The following is a 24129-nucleotide window of genomic DNA, read 5'->3' as shown; positions in this document are numbered from 1 at the left end:
CCAAACGGAATGTCACTACTATTTCTCCACTCCACCCCATCATACTTACCTCTCTTCCTTCCAAACTTCCTCCTGTGGGGAACTTTCTCCTCTTCCTGTGATGTCTGCCCACACATATGCAAAAGAGCTGAAGTTCCGGCTTTGCACTTTAGCCGACACTCCATCGCTATTGCACAAGCATGGGAGCCCGAATGAGCCGCCCACGTATGTGCGGTAGCGATGAAGAGAAGGCTACATGTGTTGTTCCAGGAGACTAGGAGAGACAGAAGAGTAGGAGCCATTCCCCGCAAAAGAAAGTATGGAGAGGAAGAAGACAGGTAATGGTATAATGGTGTAAGGGGGTGGGCTGAGTTAATTGGGAAGGACTAATAGTGGACGGTATAGCTAGGTAGACAGGGAGGGGGTGTTAGAGAGGGAGGAGTGAGAGGGAGGTAGAGTGAGAGCCTACAACTACCATAATGCATTGCACTAGCTAAGGCAGCAGGAAGCTACACCAAGTAATCAAGTGTAGAAGATGCTAGGAGCTCCCAGAGAAACCCAGAAATCACTCTGAACACTGCTAAATTTATTTAGGTGCACTTATTAACCCATTAATAGCACTAACAGACCTTTAAATAAATAAATAAATAAATGATTTTTTGCCCAGAAAACCCATTTAAACACTAGCCTGCAGATGGATGGTCAAACAGGCTACATGAGGCATTCTAATCCTCCTGCGCTCTTTCTAGTTCAATTACCATATATACTCAAGTATAAGCTGACTTTTTCAGCACAGTTTTTATGCTGAAAAAGCCCCCCTCAGCTTATACTTGAGTCAGGTCAGCACAGAGACCTGCAAGGACCTGCATAAATTAAACGAAGGGGGAGGTCCTTTAGTGCTACAGTAATGATATAGGACACTCCCCCTTCTCTAGAACTGTAGCACTAAAGTACCTCCCCCTTTGTTTAAGTTATGCAGGTCTTTGCAGGTCTCTGTGCTCCGTGTCCGTGGAGAGAAATGAGAGTACGGGAGGCCCTTGCTGCTGTCCTGCATCGAGGAGAGGAAGCCACAGCAAAGTGAAAGTAAAACACACAGGTACATACTGGGATTACTATTCCTATTAATGTTAGGGATTTGGGGTTATTAATTTAGTTTCAGTAACTCCATGTGCCCCACATAAATAGCAGTTAATCCCATCATGTCCCTCACATTAACCCCTGTGTGCCCCATATAAGGGTTATTAATATGTGAGACACATGGGGGTACTAATAAAGGACCTTAAATTATGAAGATACTTAATTATTACCTCCATATGTCCCACATATCAGTAACTCTTATGTGAGGCACACAGGGGGTTAATGTGAGGGACATGATGGGGTTAACTGCTATTACTATGAGGCACATGGAGTTACTAAGCTGTAATGCACATGACCAGACTTTTTATCTGCAATGGTGGATTTCCTCCCCCCCCCCCCCCCGGCTTATACTCGAGTTTTACCAGTTTTTTGTGGTAAAATTAGGGGTCTCGGCTTATATTTGGGTCGGCTTATACTCGAGTATGTACGGTATGTCTTTCTTGTATACTGGGCCCAAAAGTGTGCACAATAGTCTAAGTGTGGCCATACCAGTGATTTGTATAGAAACATAATTATGTTCTTGTCATGAGAATCTAGACCTCTTTTGATGCATCCTATAATTTTATTTGCCTTTTGCAGCGGCTGCCTGGGACTGGTCATTAAAGGTATGCTTGCTTTCCACCAAAATTCCCAAGTCTTTTTCATTGGCAGTCTTTTTAGGGTACATTCACACAGAGGAAATTCACACCGAATTCCTCACCATTTTCCTCTGCGTGAATGGACCCTAACAGGTACCCTCTGTTTCTTATCAGTGAGCCAGTTGCGAACCCAAATGTATATGTTTTCCCCCAGTCTCAACATTCTCATTTTGTGTACCAAGCTTTTTATGTGGTACAGTATCAAAAGTCTAGATACACCACGTCCACTGCATTACTCATGTCCAGTCATGAACTGACCTTTTCATAGAAGCTGAACAGATTAGTCTGATAGGACTGATTCCTTATAAACCCATGCTTATTGGGTGTTATAAGATTATTTACTTTGAGATACTCCAGGACAGCATCTCTTAGAAAGCCCTCAAATAGCCGGGGGGAGACACAGGCTATCCCGACATCTTATGATGACTCCAAGACCACAAGGTGGTCTTTCCTTTCCGAACTTGATATTGTATTATTGGGCTGCCCAGTTACGTAGGATAGGGATACCAGCTTGGTCCACTCTTCATACCTACACTAAGTGGATGGAAATTGAGAAGTTATGGTTAGCCCCGCATCATCCTAGTTTGCTGATTTGGTCCAATCTGTACTCACCCCCTGGGTCACTAGAGATGTGTGGCGCACTTGTCTGGCTCGCTTTCCTATCTACTCTTCTAACTCATCCATGACTCCCTTTCTCCTACATCTTCACTTCCCACCTGGACTCGCTGGACCCGTGTCTGGGCCTTGGCTAAAGGCTGGCCTTTTTCGATATTGTTGACTATAGAACCCGTGCTCTCTTGCCGTTTGCTGAGATACGGTCTAGATTTGGCCTCCCCGGGTCCAGTGAGTTTACGTATGTTCAGATTTCACATTTTGCTTCCTCTATCTTTCGAGGGTCCGTTCCACCTGCTCCTACATTGTTCGAGAGGCTCTGTAAGGCTGGCACTGGGACGCAAGGATTGGTCTCTAACATATATCGCCTTCTAGCTGACCATACTCCTGATGTTCTGCCTAGACATCTGTATATGTCTCGATGGGAGACCTACCTGGGACAGACCATTTCAAGCTCTGACTGGTCTCTGGAATAGAGGGTCAAAGACCTCCAGCTGTTTTGTTCATAAGGAAAATTTCTTTAAGATGTTGATGCACTAGTACCACACGCCAGCTCTTCTCCATTCTTTTGATAGGTCTATCCCAGACTGCTCCTGGTGTTGTGGTGCCCACCCTGCACATATTTTTCACCTATTTTGCTCCTGCCCCTGCCTTATCCCTTACTGGTGCCAAGTTCAAGATCTCATAGGCCGGGTGATGGGAGTATTTTCCCTCTCTCTCCCAAGACGTATCTTCTTAACCTTCCCCCTGTTTAACTGCGCAAGCCAGCCCTCTGTCTATTCTTGTTTCTTCTCACCTCTGCCAGGTGTTTGATCGCTAAGCACTGGTGCCAACCGGCCCCCTGTCTCTTGAGGAGTTATTCTGCAGGATCAGGAATCCACGATCTCTGGAATATTTGACGGCTGTACTCAATAATGAGGAGGAGCGCTTTCTCACTATCTGGAATTTCTGGGATGAGTTCTGGGCCTCCCAGCCTTTGTGATTACACTATCCACTGGAACGTCACGCTACCCCTTTGTTGTTTCTTACACCTGTTTCTTGTCTTGTCTTTCCCTTGTCTGTGGGTTTTGCCTTATTCCTTGTGACATGTTATTTATTTTTCCAATGCATTGAAACTGTTTGTTTGTTCTTTTATTGAAAAACCTTTTAAATAAACAATTTTTTTTAAAAAAAGAAACCCTCAAATATCTTACCCACCACAGAAGTCAAATTTACTGGCCTATAGCTTCCAGGTTCACTTTTACACCCCTTTTTGAAAATTGGCACCACATTTGCTATATGCCAATCCTGTGCAACAGACCCAATCATTACTGAATCCTTAAATATTAGATGTAAGGGTCTATTTATCACCATGCTTAATTCCCTCAGAATTCAGGGGTGTATTCCATCTGGACTGGGCGATTTCTCTATTTTCATGTTGATGGCCATTAGATTTTCTTCTGTAAACAGCGTAAAGAAGAAGGCATTTAATAGTTGTATTTTTTTCTCATACTTCTCAAACATTACACCCAGATTATTTTTGAGAGTGCCCACATTGTCAGTTTTTATTCTCTTATTATTTCTGTAACTGAAGAATAATTGGATTGTTTTTACTTTCCTTGGCAATTTTTCTATCAGCCTCAATCTTCACCTCCTTTATTTGTCATTTGCACAATTTATTTTTCTCCCTATAGTTTTTGAATGCTGTGCCACTACTTTCTTGATTTAGTACTTTAAATGTTTCCCTTTTATCCCTCATTGCAACATTGTAACATGCTACCTTTATTCAATGGGTCAGTACAATTACATCTGAGTGGTTAAATGCCCTTGATCAGAGTCATCTCTGATCATGGGCTATGCTCTTGGGTCCTTGTTCGATGAAACAGCACAGACCAGGCAGCTAGTGCGGGTGCTTGGTTTCAGAGCGGCCACCATGTTTTTTCATGCGCACCAGGACGTAACTGTATGTTCTGATGCACCTAAAGCTCCGTTCACACGGAGTTAACGCGCGCGCATTCAGACACGTATACACGTGTCAGAGTGTGAGCACTCAAAACAGATCCCATTCACTTCAAAGTGTCGGCTTACAGGCGCTACACATTGAAATCAAGGCTTTTTTCCCTATTGCTTTCAATTAGAGATGAGCGAGTACTGTTCGGATCAGCCGATCCGAACAGCACGCTCGCATAGAAATGAATGGACGTAGCCGGCACGCGGAGGGTTAAGCGGCCGGCCGCCGTCAAAGTGTTAGTACCAGGTGCATCCATTCATTTCTATGGAGCGTGCTGTTCGGATCGGCTGATCCGAACAGTACTTGCTCATCTCTACTTTCAATGTGATATGCGCGTATCACATTGAAAGCAATAAGGAAAAAAGCCTCCCATTGATTTCAATGTGTAGCGCCCGTAAGCCGACACATTGTAATGAATGGGATCTGTTTTGAGCGCTCACACTCTGACACGTGTCTGAAAGCGCACGCGTTAACTCCATGTGAACGGAGCCTAAGGGTTAAAATTCATTGACTAACTATGGGAGCGTGTAATAGAACAATAGTAATGACAACCCTGGGAGCCTTCAATAGGCTCCTGGCTGTTATGCCATTCGATCGCCATTCTGGAGGGTGGCGATTGTTAAAAATGGTGGCGTCCGTGCACCTTAGATGGCACAGCGTATTTTGCTGTGGCCTCTAAAGCGCTAACAGCTGTGAATTGTGCTGGCATGAGTCGTGGCTGTTAGCGATGGGCGCTGGCTGTATTATACAGCTAGGATCCCCCGTGTATGGAGAGGGCTCAGCTCCTGAGCTCCCCTTAATTTTGCGTGAAAGGGTTAATACTTATCCTTGCCATCCTCCAGTGAAAGTCTGCAATAATGGTCAAGGGCCACACATAGAATAACTGATCCATTTCTAGCTCACTAAATGTATTTCTGACACGTACAGAAGTTGTAGGTGTACCGTGTTAACTTCACCAGAGAAAATGTATTAAGACTAGTATTAATTATGTCAATCTTAATAAAATCCCGAGTGATGTGTGTCACGCCTGAATTATTAAGACTCTGGATTGTTAATAACTCAGGCGCTCTCCTGTCAGGAACTGTAATAGCTTTCCTATGTAACTTGGTACAAGTTCCAACAAATATGTTGGGCCAAGGCCCCCCCACTCCAGCTTACTCTCTACCCATATTTGCCAATATTGTGCAGCAGGAAGGATGGACGCCACAAGAAAAGGCCGGACACATTAACTGCCACCTATGGGGTAGATTGTTTCTATACATCTGCGACAGATCGTGTAACACTGACCGGTCCGGTCCCTCTGCCAGTTGGGTCTGTGCCTATAGGGCTTGCTAGTAAGAGCAGCAGTCAGGCACGTTGTGCAGCCTCAGCCTCCTCGTCCTAAAGCCCAGCACAAAGCACACGCCCTCGCCCGCAGATATACAACGTACTGGGCGTCTATTGTACGGAAGGGACTGAAGCTACACACGGGTGGAGACTGGAGACGGGGCTCTGCCAATGGGCAGCGGGGAGGGCAATGGTGGGAGAGGCTCCGGGCAAAGTCCACTCCTTCTCTGGTGCATTGCTCCACCGACATCTTACAAGTCTTCTGACAAACGGCATAGAGAGCGGGAAGTAGGACATCCCAGCGGCCATGGCTATTGTATACACTGCTATCAGGGTCCTCTTAGGGCTCTTCTTTGGTATTGCCGGAGTGGTTAAACTGACAGACCAAATATCAGCTGAGGTGTACCAGCACATGGTAAGTGGCAGGCCAGTGCTATGCCCAGTACATTCCACTTCGGGCACCCTCCAGTGTTGGCACTATAGCAGGTGCTTTACTATATAGTGTGTAATAGCGCGGGAGATCCAGGTCCCGTGTGAGTGTGTAGAGCCAGGCCCAGCCTGAGCTGTGAGGAATTTGTGTCATATTCGTGTTGCTTTATGTCCTGACTGTATCTTGGCTTCTTATGACAACTTTATATTTACTGCTATAACGTGTCCTCTTGTGTGACATAGTGATACATGTAAGGGGCTCATTCTCATGGCACAGTATATCTGCTGGGTGCTAACCCTTGTATACAGCCCCATGACCCATCCGAGAAAACTATAGCTTGACTTCACAGAACCTTCAATGGACTCAAGTCTATGAGAGATTTGTGAAAACCGGTTACTCAGGTTGTACAGTCAATGTTGGGAAAATAGTACTTTTTCATGGGAAAGTGCATAGCACGTTTGTGTGAATAGGCGCTAACACCTATATTCAGAAATAAACTCTGAACACAGAGATAAGTGGTGACTGCAGGGTACAGGGCACCACCATAGTCTGAAGTCCCACAGGTGACAAGACGGTGCCAACTGGCACCTTATCTATAACCTTTGTGCTGCAGAAGAGGGAGTGAGGTGATGTGTGCACTCACATAGGGGCTGATAGTACTGACACTATGTAACGCCATGGATAAGCTGGGGGACAATGGCTCAGGCGTTATTCTGCCTCTTTTACCAATATACTTCTATGGGGGGTGCATCAGAATTGTGGTTACAGTAAATGAACTTCCATACGTCTCTATTGCACATGAACAGCAACTGCTAAAGTTCACATTAGTCATGGTACAGAAAGTAACAGCCTAAGGCCTCATTCACACTGTGGAATCTACCACTGATGTTGCAGCTGATTCCACAGCAAAATTAGCAACAAATTCTGCCCTGATTCTGCCTCCTATTGTTTTAAGCAACTCCTATGGAAACTAGGGGAGGCGTAAAATAAAATGGCATATTCATATGTCCGCGGTGCCCTGTTGTACGCTCTCAATATCCTTGACTGGTATCTGTCCATGTTTTTGTGTACCCTATGTGATAGTAAATCCTAGCCAACAGAGTCCAAAAATGTCCTTGACCTCTATCCTGTCCAGGACCATCCCTAGCTAAGGCTACTTCACATTGTCGATCTTGGGTAGAATGCCTCAGGAACCAATCCACAGCAGCACTTTGCAGATGTTTGTAACTACTTCTCTACCTCTCACAAAGCCCACCTGAGAAGCACCCAGGGAAGCAATTCTTCCAACCTATTGACCATCCCCTTTATGACAATTTCATATCTACATCTATCAATGACATTGATTGGTATTGGTGCGATCTGTCCCATTTTTGTAACAAATATGTGTTACACCTTTGAACAAGCCAGAGTACATCCAGAGTGTAACATGGTATTGTACCATGCTACCAGCATGGGGTGACTTGTTTGATCTTGGCCTTCTAAAACTCCCCAGAGAAGCCTATTGGACAAAAACACAGAGGACCAATGGTCCTGACCAGGAGAACCGTGCTCACTGGCACAACAGGAGCTGACAGAGCAAATATCCAAGATGGGAAAAACTGTTTATTGAAGTAGATCAGCACAGCACAATGCGTTTCGATCCTATACTGGCCCTTTTTCAACTATGGGCCAATATAGGCTCGAAACGCGTCGTGCTGTGCTGATCTACTTCAATAAATGGTTTAATGTTCTGAACAGTCTCTGTCATGGGTTCTGTTGAGCAGTTTTGCATACTTAGAAGTGCATTTGTCAGCTTTTATCATTGCCCATGACAGAACTCTTGCGAGTAGGACAGTACTTCCAGAACAGGAAACCTGAAGATATAAAGTTTCATACCCCCCCACCATACCTCAGTTCAGATTTCCTGTGACTTTGGATGAGTGTTACCCTGACTATTCTCTCCCTAAGAGAGGATTATTCACACCCTGGGGTTGAACACAGAATATTACCTATTATTACTGTTCCTGATGGGGCGTAAGTTGTTGCAGGTCGAGACTGGCAGTGGGGGCTCTGTGGGGTTGGTCGTGGGCTCTCCAAGTCTTTCGAAGGAGTCTGAAGCTATCATCGTCTGGATCTATGTTTGGAGTCCTCTGGGCCTCACTTGTAATGGTGTCTGATGTCACTTCCGGTTGTTGGCGGGCTGATCAGGAAGTGATGTCAGATGGGACGGCTGTTGCTGTAAAGCTTGATTGGTGAGTGTCTGATGTTGCTTCCTGAAGGGGTGACATCACAGTATTCTGGTACTGTGTGGGTTCCTGGGACTTCTATACTTCGGTATGGTAAGAGATAGATCGATATGCGTGAATGTTAACTTTGATTAGTTTTGGTTATTTTGTTTTAGATTAAGCTGACCAGAAGTCAGAGCTCAAGTTCCAGCTCCAAGTCTTAGAATTGTGGTATCTTTAAAAGATCCCTTTCTGCTAAACACCTGTGTCCTCCCTGTCTGGATAGAATTAGGGTAGAGGAATCTTCCTCTCTTATGGACAGTATTAGGCGGATTGTTAAAGAGGACCTTTCATGTCCTCAGGCACATGTGGTTTTATATAACGCTAGAAAGCGCACTGTGTATAAAACCGCATGTGCCTGAGGATGTGAAAGGTCCTCTTTAAGCAAGGTGTCTCCTCCTCCTTACAGGGATTGAGCGAATCTGGTGTGCTACCAAACACCTCCAGAGATAGCCTGAGGCCTCCTCAGAGCTCAGAGATATTTGTTTTGGAAGCCCCAGATGAAGAGGAACCTATTCTAGACTGACGTCTGTAAATGAGACTGCAGGCAAACTCCCCAGACAGAAAGGTGTATGCCTTTCTCAGATGGTCCTGGGAATCGGCTGCAGGAAGTATCAGACCAAATATTGCTGCTTTTTGTTTAGCCAGATCTTTAAAAGTCTTACTTAGTTAGGATCCCATATTAGAGACTGTTGGCCTCTACACCCTTTTTCATGAAAGCTGTTGTGTTTATGGCAGATGCTTCTGTTCAGTTAAACTTAGAACTAGATTCAAGGCCATTTCCAACTTGGTCAGATGGGCTATGTAGCTAAAGGGGAACAAGAGCCATAACATTGATTTAGGCTTTTTTTTTTTTTTTTGCTGTAGTTGTAACTTTTCGGTCACTTTTTAGTAATGCATTTTTTTTATCCTCCTCTTCTTTGCTGTTCAAAATAAATGTGTTTTTGTGTCTGTTTTTTTTTCTGTAGATGGGGACATTAGATTTTGAGCCCTAGTTGGGACAGTAAGTGATGACCGTAGCTGTAGAGTTGTGCTGAACATGTTGATGTTATATAAGCAAATGAGATGCAGAGAAGCTAACTTGCAAAAGAAGAAAAAAATCCAAATTTTCTTACAAATGTAGCTGCAATGCAGAATAAGAAAGTCCTTTTTGGAAAGTGTAGATGCAGCCCTACAAGGTACTGTCATTACTTTGATATCGACTTTCTTGCTGACAGACTCTCTTTAAACACAACAGTTTACACCAGGTGCTTGGATTTCTGAAAAACGGAAACCCAACCCGCTTAAAGCTAAGGCCCCCCCATAGTGGGGCGGAGCAAAGAAGCGCTGCAGAAGAAACCACGGTGGCAACACATTGTGGTTTTTCCACCAGTGCTTTTCACATAAAGTCTATCTACAAAACTTTCTACTTCTATTATACAGGTATCTATAAGGAAACTGCCATGGTTTCCGTAGGTATAATTGACATGCAGCAGTTTTGGAAATTGCAGTGTGTCTACAGTACGTGTTTTCCCGCAATGTGTGGATGGGATTTTTTTAGTCTTTGAAGTTGTTCTATGCGGCGTTTCCACCGCAAGCAAACCGTGTGGCTCTCGGCCTAAAAAGTGGTTACCCATGGAAATAGACTGTAAAATTGGGTCCGCCAAGTTGCAGAAATTCTCTCAGCGGTTTTTGAAGTGACATGGGGGACAAAATCTCCAAATAGTGAGCAAGCGCAGATATGAAACCAGCCTTAATTAGGTTGTTATAACAATTTTTTTTGTAATAAAATGCAGAACTCCAGGTAGTTCCAAAAGGATTCATTTATGTAATATGCCAGGTGTGCACATAGTAACAATGTCTATCTGCTTTGTTTCACCATTTTCCTTCCCTTGTGGACTAACCTAATTCTGCAATAATATATCTCTCTGTGATGGGTTTTACAAATATAATTGTATGTTCTATATAAAACCCCAATTCCAATGAAGTTGTGTGCAACATAAATAAAAACAGAATATGATGATTTGCAAATCCTTTATAACCTATATTTAATTGAATACACTACAAAGACAAGATATTTAATGTTCAAATGGATAAACTTTAGTTTTTTTTTTTGCAAATATTCACTCATTTTGAATTTGATTGCTGCAACACGTTCTAAAAAAAAAAAAGCTGGGATTGGAAACAAAAGACTGGGACAGTTGAGGGACGCTCAAATAACACCTATTTGGAACATTCCAGAGGTGAACAGGTTAGAAACAGGCGAGTGTCATGATTGGGTATAAAGGGAGCATCCTCAAAAGGATGGGGCGAGGTTCACCGATTTGTGAGCAAATAGTCCAAGTGTTTAAGAACAACGTTTCTCAACATACAGTTGCAAGGAATTTAGGGATTTCATCATCTACAGTCCATTATATCCTGAAAAAGATTCAGTGAATCTGGACAAATCTCTGCAAACATCGATCCCTCAGGCGGCAATGCTTTAAAAACTGACATCATTCTGTGACGGATATTACCACTTGGGCTCAGGAACACTTCTGAAAGCCATTGTCAGTGAACACAGTTCATCACTACATCTGCAAGTGCAAGTATAAAATACCATGCAAAGCGAAAGCCATATATCAACAACATGCAGAAACCCTGCCAGCTTCTCCCGGCCCGAGCTCATCTGAGATGGAATGAGGCAAAGTGGAAAAGTGTCCTGTGATCTGACCAGTCTACGTTTCAAATCGTTTTAGGAAATCATGGATTGTTTGGATTGTTATCAACGCAAAGTTCAAAAGCTAGCATCTCTGATCGTTTGGGGCGGGTTGGAGCCCATGGCATGGGTAACTTGCACATCTATGAAGGCACTATTAATGCTGAAAAGTACATACAGTTTTTGGACCAATATTTACTGCCATCAAAGCAACATCTTTTTCAGGGACGTTCCTGCTTATTTCATCAAGACAATGCCAAGCCACATTCTGCACGTTACAACAGCGTGGCTTTGTAGTAAGAGTGTGGGTACTAGACTGGTCTAGCTGCAGCCCAGACCTATCTCCCTTTGAAAATTTTTGTGCCATTATGAAGCACAACAAAGACCCTGAAATGTTGAGCAACTGAAGTTGTACATGAAGCAAGAATGGGAGAGAATTCCACCTACAAAGCTTCAACAATTTGTGTCCTCAGTTCCCAAACGCTTATTGAGTGTTGTTAAAAGAAAAGGTAATGTTAAACAGAGGTAAACATGCCCCTGTCACAGCTTTTTTTTTTAAAAACTTTTTGCAGGCGTCAAATTCAAAATGAGTGTTTGCAAAAAACAAAACAAAAAAACAACAACAATAAAGTGTATCCATTTGAACATTAAATATCTTGTCTTTGTAGTATATTCAGTTGACTATCGGTTGAAAAAGATTTGCAAATCATCGTATTTTGTTTTTATTTGTTCATTGGAATTAGGGTTATAATTTATATATATTATATACAAATATAGGGATTCTGTTTCAGTTGCAACTGAATATTATATTTAGCTTCTTTGTGGATGTATATGCTACATGTCTAATTTTAAGTTTGAAGTAACCAAACAAAAAATCTTCAGTAACGCAGTGACCTCTGGTGGGCATAGTGTATAATAACTACATTAAACTTTTTTTTTTTTTTTTCTTTCTATATTCTCATTGCAACTCCAGCAAGTGGCTAAATATTTTTATAGTCTTTGTTTAATAAAACATGAAAATTTCACTGTGTACTTGCAGCTTTCCAGGTGTTTTGAAGCCTACAAAGTACATAACCTGTTTGATTGACATATATTTATCAAAGTGTTTTTTCATCTGTTATCGGAACCCCAAACTGGGTTCATCATCTTGATTGTCAAGCGGTGCCAAATTATGTATAGTTAGCTATATATATATATCTATAATGAGCTCATGTGGAAATCAACCAGCCTGACACACACACAATTGGTGATATCAGCAAGTTCCCCTTTTATTGTACATCGCATAAGATTTTATACAGTAAAATAAATGGTCGTGTCCATTATAATGAAACATGCCCAACAATTTATGATTACGATTTATCATTGGCGGGATGAGTTTCTTGACCCTCCCATTTTAATAATCTCTATATCTCTATAAGCAATCATTGTGATATTCCTTATAGGGCCTTAACCTTAACAGTTTCCGTTAGTCCTAAAAATAATCATGGCAAAGATCATTTGTCAGCTTATGTTAGGTTTCACCCTTGGCCTAGATATCTAGATTCAGACAACTCTCTTTTGCCCCCCTTCTGCCCTGGGTCAGTTATGCTGACACAAGGTGTCTGATACTTCAATGGCTAGAATCGAAAGAGGAAGGAGAGAGAGTTGTGAAATCATATGGTGTAATGCAAGCATCTCTTTCGGCAAATTTTTATATTTTTAGAATAAGCCAAGCAAAATATAAAATGTTCTCCATATCTCTTAAAGGGACATTGCATATCGATCACATTTCCCCCCTTTTGTGATTTAACACAATAACATGTTCAATGCCTGTATTTCAGTTTGCGAACAAACTGCTGGACTTTTAATTCTCTTTAATTCTCTTTCTCTTCACCAGATTCCAGGTCATATAAACAAGCCATTGTGTTAAACATCACAACATCCTAGTTTCTCGCATATGCTGAGTGAGGTTCAATTGATCGTATACATCCTCAGTGGGGGCCATGTCCACATACGTTCCTCCTCTCTCACGAGTACCCTTTCCTACACAATAAATAATCAGTTTGTACAATGCATAGAGGCTTAAGCAAATCAGGACTGCCTGAAACATGAAATGCAGAATTCCCACAATCCATCCTTTAACACCTTTGAACCAGTTTGCAGGATTCAAGAATGACAAAGTGTCGGACCACCAACCATCTTGTTTCTTTGCATGCTCTTTTTCCCACTTTTCTCTCATTTCTTGGATTTTCCTGACTCCTGCATGTACCTGGAGATTCCCCTCTGGATCAATGTAATGACAGCAAGTAGGCCCTATCACCTGGCACATACCACCCTGAAATGGCACTTACCAGATCACAGTGTATATACAGTATTAGTATACATTAGGGTGTTTTGCTGTAGACTGCCATCAAATGTATGGCTATGGTGCATTAGCCCAGATGCAGTGAAAAGCAAAGAATTTTACATTTTGTAAATTGTGTGGGTTTTTTTCTGTTTTTTTTTTTTTCAAATTTCCTATTAATTTTTTTTTCTAAACAAATACAAAATATTGATCAATGTTTACCACTAACATGAAATACAATGTGTCCCAAAAAACACGATATCAAATCAAAATCAAATTGTGTGTCACTTCTGTGTCACAAAGTTATTGCTATATGATGCTAGGTTCACACTAGCGTTTGGCTTTCTGTTCTTCGGTTCCACTTCAGAACCCGAAGAACACAAACCAAATCCGCTTAAAGGGATCCTATCATTGAGAATGAGAATTTTTTTGTCCCTAACATGTTGGAATAGCCTTAAGAAAGGCTATTTGTCTCCTACCTTTAGATGTCTTCTCTGCGCAGTCGTTCCATAGAAATATCGTTTTTTGCCGGTATGCAAATGAGTTCTCTCTCAGCACTGGGGCGGGCCCCATCACTCAAACAGCACTGGGGGCGTCCCCAATGCTGCCAGAGAACTCTCCAATGCTGCCTCCATCTTCTTCAGGAACATCATCTTCCTGTGTCTTCTTCCGCTACAGGCTTTGAAACTTGTAGGCCTCGGGCAGAGCCGATTGCGCATGCCCACAGGCCACAAGAAAATGGCCGCTTACTGTGTCTTATCTGCTATTTTTGTAGTCTGCCTTTCTATTCTTGTAGACCACTGATAGAGCAGAAATGAACCTAGCCTTAGCGGATTTCAAACTTGATAACAATATTTGCACTAAGAAAATGTTATTCTTTGCATAAAGTCTGAAAATTCTGAATGTGTTTGTAATTACACCATAGAGTTTTGAGACCATTTACAAAAAAATGTTTTTTTTGAGCTAAGCTCAGGAGTGGATTTAACAGAAAAGAAATGTCTAACAGCTTCCTTTATATTTTCCATAAGGAAAAATATATCTTTGTACCATATTAGCCACTGAATATAAAATATAAAGATTGAGTCTTCAGTAGCTGATACCTTTTTAATGACTAACAAAGCTTTTGAGACTACTAGGCCTCTTCATCAGGCATGGTATGACACAATTTCTGATGGCATGCATACTTATACACAAAAAGGGCAAAGGAATCAAGTGATGGAAAGCAGTACACACACAAATAAGTTAAAAAAAAAAAAATTATCAGTTCAACGGCTGCTTCTGCGTTTTTGGTCCCTTTGATTAGTGATGTGATGCCTAGTTATTGTAAAATGACATAAAACCACGGGACAGATTTAACCCCCTCTGGAATATGTCAAAGGTGGTCATGAGTTTATACTCCTATATTCTTCTGTCTTTCTTCAATTTGAAATGCCCCCTTAACACCAAAATCTTCATGTCATTGATGATATTATGATTTTGATTGCAGAAGTGTTTTGGCATAGGGAGGTCCATTCTCTGCTCTGTAATCATGTGGCGGTGTGAGTTCATCCTCATCCTGAGTGTCTTCAGGAATTGTGTCATACTATGCCTGATGAAGAGGCCTAGTAGTCTCAAAAGCTTGCAATCTGTCATCATCTTTGTTAGTCATTAAAAAGGTATCAACTACTGAAAACTCAATCTTTATATTTTATATTTTCCATTCCTTTCCAATCCACTCCTGGCTTTGACTCAAAAAAAAAAACAAAACCAAAAAAACGCAGCAAAATCTATAACAAAAAAAGCTGCGACGTGGGGCTTCAGCCTAAAGGAAATAAGGAAGTACATTGGCTCTCATTTCTAAAACTAATTTTAAATTGAATTTGTGGCATAAAAATGTGTAAACACTTCCAATTAAATATATGGTCCAACTAGAAGAAAAAAAAAATCTATTGTTAATAATGTTGCCCTTTTTTTTTTATATGCAGAAGTCCCAATTTGTGCAGTTTGCTGATGTGTTCCCTCTCAAAGACTTTGGTTTCAAGCCTGATCCATATCAATACTTACAGGCAGTGGGATGGATAGAGCTAGTGGCTGGAATACTACTGGCTTTTGGTCCTCGGATTTTCCAAGAGATTAGCAACCTTGTCCTTTGTGTTATCATGATTGGTAAGGAAGATTGATTCTGTTTACTTGACCAAGTGTTTTTTTTGTTTGTTTTTGTTGTTGTTTATCACTAGTTTTATATACTGGTCTCTTCAATATTGGTAAATAGCTATATTGTGTAAGACTAGGTTATAGACAATGGGACTGATCTTCTTTTTTTTAATTTTATTTATTTATTTATTAATGTAAGTTGTGAGTCCCATATTGGGCGCACAAGCTACATTTCTCCCTATCCGTATATCTTTGGAGTATGGGAGGAAATCCACACAAACACTGGGAGAACATACAAACTCCTTGCAGATGTTGTCCTTGGCAGGATTTGAACCCAGGACTCCAGTGCTGCAAGTCTACAGTGCTAACCACTGAGCACGCCATGATAAGTCGCAATTTGTTGCAAATCAGAATTTTTGGCATCCCCTGTAGAGAGTGTCTCTTCCTCCTTTTGGACAGGAAACAGAAATTTGAAGGATTTTTTTTTTATAGGTGGGCTGGCAATCTCTGTTCTCCAGTTCTATTTCTTGTCCTGTGTAAGATGAATGATGGAAGTTTTAATTTGGGACTATGGGGCTAACTTAAAGAGGACCTTTCATGAGATCGGGCACATGCAGTTTTATATACTGCTGGAAAGCTGACAGTGCGCTGAATTCAGCGCACTGTCGGCTTTCCCGATCTGTGCCCGGTGTAAAGCACTATCGGTCCCGGTACCGTAGCGCTTTAGTGTCAGAAGGGCGTTTCTGACAGTTAGCCAGGAACGTCCTTCAGCCTCGCGGCGCCTATCGCGCTGTACTGTGTGAGCGTGGAGGAACGCCCCCTCCCTCTGCTCACACAGCTCGTCCATAGACGAGTATTATCAGGAGCGGGAGGGGGCGTTCCTCCCCGCTCACACTGTACAGCGCAATAGGCGCCGCGAGGCTGAAGGACGTTCCTGGCTAAGTGTCAGAAACGCCCTCCTGACTGTAAAGCCCTACGGTCCCGGGACCGATAGCGCTTTACACCGGGCACAGATCGGGAAAGCCGATAGTGCGCTGAATTCAGTGCACTGTCAGCTTTCCAGCAGTATATAAAACTGCATGTGCCTGATCTCATGAAAGGTCCTCTTTAAGTTAAAAGGTCCTTAGGGGAGCTCTGCTCTGCTCCCATAGCTACTGGGTCTCCGCTATAATATAGTCCACTGATCATTACTACCTCAAAGCCCCCCAAAGTGTAAAAACCGCCCCAAGGACCGGTCCCCACCAGCTTCATACCTTTTAAGTTGCAGGCCAGCTACCAATTGGTGAGATGGCGGGAGTCGACCTGTTCCTGTGACAGCCAGGAGCCTTATGAAGGCTCTCAGGCTTGTCATAGGAATATTACTAGTAATGTAGTGTTTCTTCCATAGACTTCAATACAGTTTTATTGCATTCTGTGGGACGATTGCAAATTCAATCCCCCTTTTAAAAATATAAAAATAAATAAATAAAAAGCCAAAGGTTCAAATCCTCCCCCTTTTCCTAGAATATATATAAACTAAAATATTACTGTGAAACACATACACATTAGGTAACCCTGTGTCTGAAAATGCCTGCTCTACAAACATTAAATTTTTCCTGTACAATGAAAATCAATAAAAAAATCGTAATTATCGAACCACTCCCCCCCCCCCCACACTGTTTCGTCTTTGATGAAAATTTTAATAAAAAGTGATCAAACCAATACACATTACCTAAAATGGAATAACTACAAAGTACACCTGGTCCCGCAAAAAAGATGCCCTATGCATCCCTGTACACAGAAATATAAAATATGTTATGGGTGTAAGGATATGGCTTTTTTTTTTTTTTTACAAAGTTTTGTGTTTTTGTTAAGGGTTTAAAATGTAAATAAAACTATATAAACTTGTTTTCCCCGGAATCATACTGAAACGTAGAACACAGGTGACATGTCATTTTGGCTGCAGTGTGAATGACATAAAAAAAAAAAACTGAAGAAAGTCGCACAGATGCTCTTTTTCTCCAGTGCCTCCCCATTCTGAATTTTCAATTTCCAAGTACATTGTACAGAATAGTAAATGGTACCATTATGAAGAACAATTTGTCCTGCAAACATTAAGCCCTCTTATGGCTCTGTGAAAAGAAGAATAAAAAAAGTTATGGGGTTTGGAAGGCAGTGAGTCAAAAATGAAAATTGCCAAAAAAGTGGAAAGGGGTTAACATTAACATAGGCAAATTCCACTTCATAGCCACCTGTCACTGTTACAAAACTACAACTCCCATATGTTGTATATGTTATTACAGTAAATATTTTAAACATTCCAATCTAATATATATATATGCATTAGACTTTACCCAAATTTTAACACCTAACCCCACCTGGTGCAACCTCTTTCAGATATCCACTGTACTAATAGCAGCAGATGTTGACACTTTAAATATTTAAATTAGAAGAGGAAAATAAGGAAATTTTTTTTTTAAGCAATAAAACTTGTAAAAATTTGTAAAATATTTAATAACATAATAATATAATATTTTCTCTCCTCCTCCCCCCCCCCCCACACACACACACCAGTGTCTGCTTACCTGCACAGCTGCAGCTCCCATTTCTTCTTGGTCCGGTCCTCTGTCCTTCACATGTCTTCAGGGCGCTGTGTGCCCCCCTCCCGCCTCCCTAGACTCACGTCTCCCCTCCCAGTACCCGCCCACACTCTCCTAAGCCCCACCTTCTCTATAATACTAGTCTAGGGAGGTAGGGGGTCGCAGGGCGCTCACAAGCCACATGAAGGACAGAGGACTGGACCAGCAGAGGGCAGCAGCACTTCTGAGCAGGTAAGTTTAGTGAAGTTCACGAGTAGCTAGGTATTAGATAGACAAGTCAATGTACAGTAGCATCTATCTATTCGTGAACTTGCCTCGTTGTCCTCACAGATGTCAGGAAGGGGCATGATGAACAAGTACAGGCGCCGCAGGCTTTCTTCTAACTTCCGTGTGCCGCCTGTACCCTCTATCTGTAGCCATTCTCTGTTTCGCACAGATGGGATAGGGACGGGACACAGACGCACCGTATTTCCACCGCTGCATTCGGACTATAAGACGCACCCCCCATTTTCCTCCCATATTTGGAGGAAAAAAAGTGCGTCTTAAAGTCCGAAAATTCTAGTATAAAAATTATATATACACAGTGGGGCAAAAAAGTATTGTGTCAGTCACCAATAGTGCAAGTTCCACCACTTAAAAAGATGAGAGGCGTCTGTAATTTACATCATAGGTAGACCTCAACTATGAGAGACAAAATGAGAAAACAAATCCAGAAAATCACATTGTCTGATTTTGTAAGAATTTATTTGCAAATTATGGTGGAAAATAAGTATTTGGTCACCTACAAACAATCAAGATTTCTGGATAAAAAGACACCTGTGCACACCTTCAAACAGTCAGACTCCAAACTCCACTATGGTGAAGACCAAAGAGCTGTCAAAGGACACCAGAAACAAAATTGTAGCCCTGCACCAGGCTGGGAAGACTGAATCAATCAACCAGCTTGGATTGAAGAAATCAACTGTGGGAGCAATAATTAGAAAATGTAACACATACAAGACCACTGATAATCTCCCTCGATCTGGGGCTCCTTGCAAAATCTCACCCCGTGGGGTCAAAATGATCACAAGAACGGTGAGCAAAAACCCCAGAACCACGCGGGGGGACCTAGTGAATGAACTGCAGAGAGCTGGGACCAATGTAACAAAGCCTACCATCAGTAACACACTACGCCGCCAGGGACTCAGATCCTGCAGTGCCAGACATGTCCCACTGCTTAAGCCAGTACATGTCCGGGCCCGTCTGAAGTTTGCTAGAGAGCATTTGGATGATCCAGAAGAGTATTGGGAGAATGTCCTATGGTCTGATGAAACCAAACTGGAACTGTTTGGTAGAAACACAACTTTTCGTGTTTGGAGGAAAAAGAATACTGAGTTGCATCCATCAAACACCATACCTACTGTAAAGCATGGGGGTGGAAACATCATGCTTTGGGGCTGTTTCTCTGCAAAGGGACCAGGACGACTGATCCGGGTACATGAAAGAATGAATGGGGCCATGTATCGTGAGATTTTGAGTGCAAACCTCCTTCCATCAGCAAGGGCATTGAAGATGAAACGTGGCTGGGTCTTTCAACATGACAATGATCCAAAGCACACCGCCAGGGCAACGAAGGAGTGGCTTTGTAAGAAGCATTTCAAGGTCCTGGAGTGGCCTAGCCAGTCTCCAGATCTCAACCCTATAGAAAACCTTTGGAGGGAGTTGAAAGTCTGTGTTGCCAAGCGACAGCCCCAAAACATCACTGCTCTAGAGGAGATCTGCATGGAGGAATGGGCCAACATACCAACAACAGTGTGTGCCAACCTTGTGAAGACTTACAGAAAACATTTGACCTCTGTCATTGCCAACAAAGGATATATAACAAAGTATTGAGATGAAATTTTGTTACTGACCAAATACTTATTTTCCACCATAATTTGCAAATAAATTCTTACAAAATCAGACAATGTGATTTTCTGGATTTGTTTTCTCATTTTGTCTCTCATAGTTGAGGTCTACCTATGATGTAAATTACAGACGCCTCTCATCTTTTTAAGTGGTGGAACTTGCACTATTGGTGACTGACTAAATACTTTTTTGCCCCACTGTATATATATTTAATTTAAAATATTTAAAAAAAATTAAATTTTATTCACAACCCTTCTCCAACTACTTAGCCATTCTCGCATCCAAAATTTTTCAGGACAAATTGTTCTTTGTAATGGTAACATTGAATATTCTGTACAATATAATGGAAAGCTAGAAAAAAAAATTCTGATTGGGGTGGAATTGAAAAAACAACCCTGCGTTTGTATGACTTTCCTACAGGTTTTGATTTTACGGCATTCGGTGTGCAGCCAAAATGACATGTCACCTATATTCTATGGGTTGATACAATTCCAGGGATACCAAATTTATATACTGTCCTACACCATGAAAGGTGTAGGACTGGTGGGGGATCTTTGAGGTGGGGGTGGGGAACTTCTGGTGTACTAATGTTATAGAACTAAATATGTTTTTGGTGGAAATCTTCTTTAGCGTCTCAGTTTCTATGCTAATTTTGTCTACATTTTTTTTTTTTTTTTAGGTGCTATTTACACTCTGCTTGTACTGAAGGAACCAATTGCCATGTGTACCCCAGCTACTGTCTGTCTGGGGCTTCTCTTGTTGCTCAATATACGTGGACATGGCAGAAGATCAAAATCAAAGCCTGAATAAGAAGTGTTTATATGTTGACCAATATTGGATGGATCTAATGCCTTTCAAAACCTAAATCTGTCACTTTGTGAGGCCTGTTAGAGTAAACTCTACACCTATGTAGACTCTGTTATGGTTGTTTCAGCTGAATTTTATTCTCCTAGCATATTGGACCTGTTATTAAACAGTCTTAATGCCTCTGTGATAAACAGTACATCTCAGGTTTTACATTAAAGGGATTATACCACAAAACGGCATTTATGGATAGAGGATAAATAGCTGATTGGTAGGGGTCTGACCACTGACTGGATTTCTCCACTCCCCATTGCACATTCATCTTTGAAGCAGCCAGGCTGAATGTAGTCATGTTGCTTGGTGGACATTCATTTTAGTGGGTACGCTGGAGATGGCAAAGTGCTTTACTTCTCCTATGTCTGGCTCTTTGGTTGAAATGAAAGGGATCACAGTCCAGCAAGTGACATACTGTACCTACTTTTAGCATGGCTGCTGTCGGGCTGAATGTGCAGCAGCAGGAACCCCCCACCATTCTCAAGATCATGAAGGTCTCAGTGGTCAAACTCCCACTGATCGGGTATTTTATCCTCTGTCCTATATGTATAGGATAAATACTTTTTGTGCATTAACCCTTTTAGGCCAGGGCTACACTACGACTTTTTGTAACGCTACAGATTTGATTTCTATTGATTGTGTTACAGCCACAGCCCGAAAGACTGCAACAATTAACTGTATTCATTTGGACTCCAACTGAAGTTCAATGTTTAAAATCAATTAGGGTGCTACAAAAGGTTGCAGTGTAGCCCTGGGTAATGGTGGTGTCTGCTGGAAAAAGAAACCTTTTTCAGAAACTGTTGAGGGTGCTATTAAAAAAAAAAACTATTCCTCTAAAGTTCCAACTTTGATTACTTTCAGGGCATGCTTACTCTAGGGTTCACAATTGTGCTTGGGTTTCCATTCCTTGAGTCTACTTGGGGACTCAGAAAGCATGAACCCAGTCTGCTTACAAAGCTGTTACCTGCCAGTCACGGAGAAATGTGATTGGACTTGCTTGCAATACCACCTAGACATGTGACTGCTACTATATAGCATTCCAGAGCTTGGATGGTGGGGCCAATAACTGGTATCCATGCTGAGAATAAGCAGTGGTCACGAGACAGCTTAGAGGGTGAATATTAACTTCTTCATTCAGTTCCCCTTACAGTTTCTATAAATTAAAAAAAAAAATCCTTTTGGTGGACAGTCACTTTAAGGATAAGAGTTTCTCCCATAATACAGGGTGGGGCAAAAGGTATGAACCGGTTTTGACCGGCTAGCGCTCAGCCTGTGGTGGTGGTGGGAAAAGGGGCGGGGCCTCGTTGTGGGAGTGGGAGGGTCTAGTTGTCAGTAGCATCCAGGCCTTGGACGGGAGAGCATCATGGGTTTGCTGTGAGGAGGTTTTTTCAAAATGGCCATTCTGTTATCACCACGCAGAGGGCCTTCCGACTACACTTCAATATCCCTGTTGGGGGTAATGCAATTAGGCGTTGGGCTAGGACATTGGAAAAAACTGGTTCAACAGCAACTCCTTCGGCAATTGGAAGACCCAGAACAGTAAGAACGCCTCAAAATGTCATCCTGGTAAGAAATGCTATTGAAGTGTCTCCCAACAGGACGGGGCTACATCCCACACTGCTAGGATTTCAATGGCGAGATTGAGGCAAATGTTCCCCCAGCGCCTCGTCTCTGTGAGGGGTGACGTGGAGTGGCCTGCGCGCTCACCAGATTTGAGCATTTGTGACTTTTTCCTTTGGGGGTACCTAAAGGAAAAGGTTTTTAAAAATCGTCCACATACCCTGGAAGAACTTAAGGACAGAATCAGGGAGGAAGTTACAGCAATACCCATCCAAATGTGCAGAAGAGCTGTTGAAAACTTCAGAATTCGCCTTCAAGAGTGTATCGCTGCTGACGGCCGCCATCTTCCTGATATCATCTTTAAAACTTAATGTAAAAAAACTAGATTCTGAACTGAATTAAGCAATATAAACATAATTTCTGTACGTTGAGTTGTTTTTGTTTTATATCCCTTTAAAACCGATTCATACCTTTTGCCCCACCCTGTACTTAGGTCAGTGACCAGTTATCTTACTATAAAGATTGAAAAATGAAATGATAGTGCAATTTATGTGTATTAGCTTCAATTGCATTCTTTTGGAAGACTGCTAGCAGAATACAGGCCACAACTATCCTTAAGATCACAAAGAAGTTGTTGTTACACTGTCATAACAATAACTACTGTATATATTCGGGATAAAAATGCCTTGATGTGGTTGGAATATGAATATTTGTTTTAAAGGGACCTTTCACTATGAACATGCAATCCATTTTGTGTACTCAATAAAACATGTATTTTGTTGATTTCAATGCTTAGATCCTGCTCTGTAATACTACATATGTTGCTCAAAAAAGGAACACTTAAACAACACAATGTAACTCCAAGTCAATGAAACTTCTGTGATATCCTCTGTCCAGTTATTAAGCAACACTGATTGTGAATCAATTTCTCCTGAGGTTGTGCAGATGGAATTGGTAACGGGCAGAAATGGCAATTGGCAAAACCACCCTTATAAAGGAGGATACTGCAGGGTAGTGACCACAGATCATTTCTTTGTTCTCATCCTTTTTGGTTGTTGTTTTGCATTATGCCATTGCTGTCACCCCTAGAGGTAGCATGAAGCAGTGTCTACAACCCACAGTAGTTGCTCAGGTAGTGCAGCTCATCTAGGGTGGCACAGTAATGTGAGCTGTGGCAAGAAAGGTAGCTACACTCACCGGCCACTTTATTAGGTACACCTGTCCAACTGCTCGTTAACACTTAATTTCTAATCAGCCAATCACATGGCGGCAACTCAGTGCATTTAGGCATGTAGACATGGTCAAGACAATCTCCTGCAGTTTAAACCGAGCATCAGTATGGGGAAGAAAGGTGATTTGAGTGCCTTTGAACGTGGCATGGTTGTTGGTGCCAGAAGGGCTGGTCTGAGTATTTCAGAAACTGCTGATCTACTGGGATTTTCACGCACAACCATCTCTAGGGTTTACAGAGAATGGTCCGAAAAAGAAAAAACATCCAGTGAGCGGCAGTTCTGTGGGCGGAAATGCGTTGTTGATGCCAGAGGTCAGAGGAGAATGGCCAGACTGGTTCGAGCTGATAGAAAGGCAACAGTGACTCAAATAGCCACCCGTTACAACCAAGGTAGCCAGAAGAGCATCTCTGAACGCACAGTACGTCCAACTTTGAGGCAGATGGACTACAGCAGCAGAAGACCACACCGGGTGCCACTCCTTTCAGCTAAGAACAGGAAACTGAG

The 24129-nt window shown here is 42.1% G+C and overlaps 1 protein-coding gene across 1 annotated transcript; it reads left to right on the top strand.

Moving 5' to 3' along the window:
- Positions 1–5899: 5899 nt before the first annotated feature.
- On the top strand, positions 5900–23176 carry TMEM35B (transmembrane protein 35B). Its single transcript, XM_075264452.1, has 3 exons — positions 5900–6097; positions 15341–15521; positions 20655–23176. The coding sequence occupies exons 1-3, from the start codon at positions 5990–5992 to the stop codon at positions 20783–20785; spliced, it is 420 nt and encodes a 139-aa protein (XP_075120553.1). The 5' UTR covers positions 5900–5989; the 3' UTR covers positions 20786–23176.
- The last annotated feature ends 953 nt before the right edge of the window (positions 23177–24129 follow it).

This window comes from Leptodactylus fuscus, chromosome 2 (assembly GCF_031893055.1).
Source record: "Leptodactylus fuscus isolate aLepFus1 chromosome 2, aLepFus1.hap2, whole genome shotgun sequence".
Lineage (NCBI taxonomy): Eukaryota > Metazoa > Chordata > Amphibia > Anura > Leptodactylidae > Leptodactylus > Leptodactylus fuscus.
Note: the sequence above shows the minus strand (reverse complement) of the source record. Positions and strands in the feature narration are given on the sequence as shown.